We start from the raw sequence: 4,010 nt of genomic DNA, 5'->3' as shown, positions 1-4,010 counted from the left end.
TCCAAGGAAAATCCGCACTGCCTCAAAGGCGCACTTACGGTTAAATGTACCTATTAATGTCACCTAGATCAAATATTAACTTTTTTTTAACTTTAAAAGCTTGCTATATGGGCCATATGTGCTAATTATAGTAAATTTGAAAAGAAAATATTTCACTGCTTAGAACTGCGCCACTGCTCTTCAAATCTTGATACTATTCAAAGTCGCTTCCACTTTATTCCAAAAAAGGGACATTCAAACATGCCCAGTTCATTCTTAAAAATATCGCGCAAGTTAGTTTGGTCATGACAAAAATGCTGAGTTTCTTACAATATGTGATATTACTATTCAAATTATTCGACACGAAAATATCTACCAATGCACCATTTGCTTTGAACTCTGATTTACTACACCCATCCCTAGTTTAAATTTCTCCCACACTCATCTGCTAACAGCGGACAATGGAAGTTGCGCAAACAAGGGGGGTTGAGCATGGATGACGAAAATGTTAGGAGAGATCATTACGTCGTGCAGCAAGTGAACATTCCGTGCAGTTCCGTGAATATTAAGCCAGAGGTGTCGATCCAAAACAAGTGGTCTATATTTGTGCACAAAACGCATGCTGTGGCATGCGTATCACATATCAAGCTACACAATATGCCAAAATACTGCTAACTAATGAGTTGCTTGGCCTTTATTAGCCTTCCAATGCCTCGGTGGCCTTGTCGCCAATGATGCACGAACAACCCAGTGCTGCAGGAATTTGTTATTCATTTCCAAGCTGAAGAGTGCAGGGAAAAAACTACAGCTAAGAAAAGAAGAACTGCAATGGACTCCGTAAAGGTCTCCCAGCTGACGTATAGAGGTGTTGTTTAATTATTCCATTTTGTTTAGTTTGTTCTAATCATCCAAAAGACTCATGCACAAGCATGGAATCGAATGTGAAAAATGTGAATGTTGGCGAGCATACAAAAGAGGAAAAAAAAGAAAAAAAATTAAAGCCAGTTCTACATCTGTACAATCTGAGTAAACAAAGGAGTTGGCAAGCAAGCACACCACCTGGTGAACGCAGTAGCTTTCTTCCGTCTTATTCATCACCTTTCTTTTGCTGTTTACCTTTTCTCTACACTTTCTCTCATCACCTCTTTCTACATTACCTCTCTCCTCTGTTCCTCCTCTTACCCTCACTTCTCTTTCCCACCCCTTGCTATGCTATACAGTACATGATTATGCTATGGTTACCCTCTACCTCCCTTTCTCTCCACCCCAACCTAACATCAGTCTCTTTCTTTCATGTTTCTTTCCTTATCTCTTCCTGCATTGCCCTCTCCTTCTACCCTTCTATCACCTCACATCCCTCTTTCTCGCCCTCAGTTCCCTTTCCCACCCCCTTGATTCTACGCTATGCTAGGAGCTGCTTGGCACATACTCGCTTTCTGCGGCTGGTCTCGCGAAATGGCCGAACAAAAGCTTAGACAGTGCTGCTGTAAAAACAGTAATGCAAGCAAAAAGTGGTCAAATCCACTGCCACAAGAGCTGGGACACTTCTATAAAAAACCCAAGGAAGTTTTGTGCAATGAGGGAATCTACCCTAACGCGAGTCTAATTGCACCTTAACAGCTGAAGGCCGTGACCAGAGCAAGAACATCGCACATAACGTCAGTTAAAAGTGTCGGTCCTGTCAATATCTGAACAGGTCACTGTGGGGGAAGTAATGCCATGCCAGAGGGGTAAATTTTTTAAGGGGGGGTTGCCTCCTGCTTATGTAGCTTGTGTGTTGTATGCATGCATGTATACATACACATGCAAAATGTAATCGTTCAAGTAGGCTTGAGGGGGGGGGGGGGGGTTAACACAAGTACATCCCCATGGAGACACCACTGGCCATGCCCATTCCAGTTCTAACTACCTTAAAGCAAGGGTAGACGCTACATGTCGCTGACACCAATGCGACTGTAACGTTTGTGTCAGCGCATGTATCAATATGGCATCAGTTCATTATTAAAAGAATATCCTTTAGCACTGCTTAGCGAAGAAAGGATCACGCAGAGATTAAAATTCGCTTCAAACCGCATCCAACATTTAACACTTAAATGTGAGCCCCACTCCGCACCACACTTTTGTGTGCTGCGACATGCCCACGACCAAAACAATCAGACATTTGCAATAAATTTCATTCTAGGATTCATTTTTAATTTTGCAACAGACATTTTGGAGTGAGCATTGCGGACTTGCTGCTGTTTATTGTATACACCCTAATTGGATGCAATATTGCCATTCCTTGTGTTTCGTTTTGTTATGCTGTTTTTTACCTATGATCAATTACACAACTGTCTCTGTTGTACTATTAATTACATATGTAATGTGTAACTTCAAGAAGGTTAAACCATGCACACATTTCAGTCAATGCGCATTAAAGACAAATCAAGCTTTTGTCATCAAGGCTCTTAGATCACCCAAACGCACTTAAGAGAGTATGATTAACAATGACATATTTCTCTCTAAGCAATATGCAGTAACAAACTAAATTGCTGAGGCACTAAAAATCTGTTTCTGTTTCATACACTTTGGATGTTACATTCAAACACAAATATTTAATTCATCAATCAATGTTCCTTTGCCTCTGTAACAATGAATACTCCTGCCCTTTAGCGATGCTTCTTTGAATGACGACGATACATGTGCTTTATGAGGTTGCCTTTCAGCGAAAAGGATGCATTGCAGTGGTCACAAGAAAAGGGTCGCTCTCCTGTGTGGGTGCGCATGTGTTGCACGAGGTTACTTTTACCCGAAAAAGACGCACTGCAGCAGTCACAAGAAAAGGGTCGCTCTCCTGTGTGAGTGCGCATGTGTTGCACGAGGTTACTTTTACCCGAAAAAGATGCACAGCAGCGGTCACAGGAAAAGGGGCGCTCTCCAGTGTGGGTGCGCTTGTGTTCCACGAGGTGCTGCTTCCGTGAAAAAGATGCACTGCATTGGTCACAGGAGAAAGGACGCTCTCCTGTGTGCGTGCGAATGTGAACTGTAAGATGAGCTTTCTGAGGGAATGCAGCTGGACACAGGTGGCATTGAAAGGGACGCTCGCCCGTATGTTTGCAAAGGTGTCTTTTCATGTCTTTCTGGTTCTTGGTCACATAGCTGCACTGACGACAGGAATGCAGTCCACCTTTTGTAGACGCCAGTAAATGGTACTGCTCATGGGACACCGAAGACACGGAACCTGCAAAGCCACAGGGAGAACAGAAAGGCAATGAAAACCAGGTGACACACATCTGCAAGTGAACTACAGCACCATGAAATGAAGAAAAGTTGCTGCATTTGTAAATGAAGTACCCAACCATCTGTTGTTTAAGCATTGTTAATGGCTTGTTGTTGGTTATTTCTGCCTACTGACGTGGCGCTTTGGTGGTCAAGCTTTGTTTTTGGTTTTTTGCGCTGTACTTCTATAGTTTTTACTTACATGGTCTTGGTTAGTGTGTCATTTGTGTTTCGTTCAGTGTGTTACAGATGTGTAGCCCAATTTTCTTGGCTGGTAGGTCTGTTTGTTTTTACGTCAGTAGGCTTTTTCTTTGATGGCTTGTTTGGCTTGGGGCGTGCGTCTTTTTGGAGTTATCGATGTTTCGACTATAGTGAATTTGGGCCTGTGTCACTCAAAGCGTGTTTAATTCAAGAGTCAGGTGGTGCAATAATCCTAGAAGATTTCTATCGCTTTGGGTGCCAGGCAGCTGAGTCTGCATTAATGCGTGGCCATGATGTGGTGTTTATAGTGAGGTCTTGACACTTGTTATTGTGTGGATGCATCAAAATTTTATAGCCTCGCTGATTGCCGTAAAAATTTTTGTTTTCCAATAGACCTCAGTGAAAGTTGGCGCTGTCCTGTGTGCCTCCCGTTTCATGTGACCGTTTCTTAGCGCTAGTTTGTTTCGCACCACATAAAACATGCTTGCTGAAATTAAATGATTGCATCATAGCTGAATATCATAACATAAAAGAATGCAATATCATCCTTTGCTGGCATGCCAGTGGAACTG

General features: G+C 42.5%; 1 protein-coding gene across 1 annotated transcript in view; it reads right to left on the bottom strand.

Annotated features, from left to right (window-relative positions):
- Positions 1-3,092, bottom strand: part of LOC125760255 (zinc finger protein 287-like) — a 5,117-nt gene extending 2,025 nt beyond the window's left edge. The window contains exon 1 of the mRNA XM_049420099.1: positions 2,721-3,092. Within this exon, the coding sequence (XP_049276056.1) occupies positions 2,721-3,092 (372 nt within the window). The remainder of the gene's footprint in view (positions 1-2,720) is intronic.
- Positions 3,093-4,010: the final 918 nt, after the last annotated feature.

This window comes from Rhipicephalus sanguineus, chromosome 10 (assembly GCF_013339695.2).
Source record: "Rhipicephalus sanguineus isolate Rsan-2018 chromosome 10, BIME_Rsan_1.4, whole genome shotgun sequence".
Taxonomy (NCBI): Eukaryota; Metazoa; Arthropoda; class Arachnida; order Ixodida; family Ixodidae; genus Rhipicephalus; species Rhipicephalus sanguineus.
Note: the sequence above shows the minus strand (reverse complement) of the source record. Positions and strands in the feature narration are given on the sequence as shown.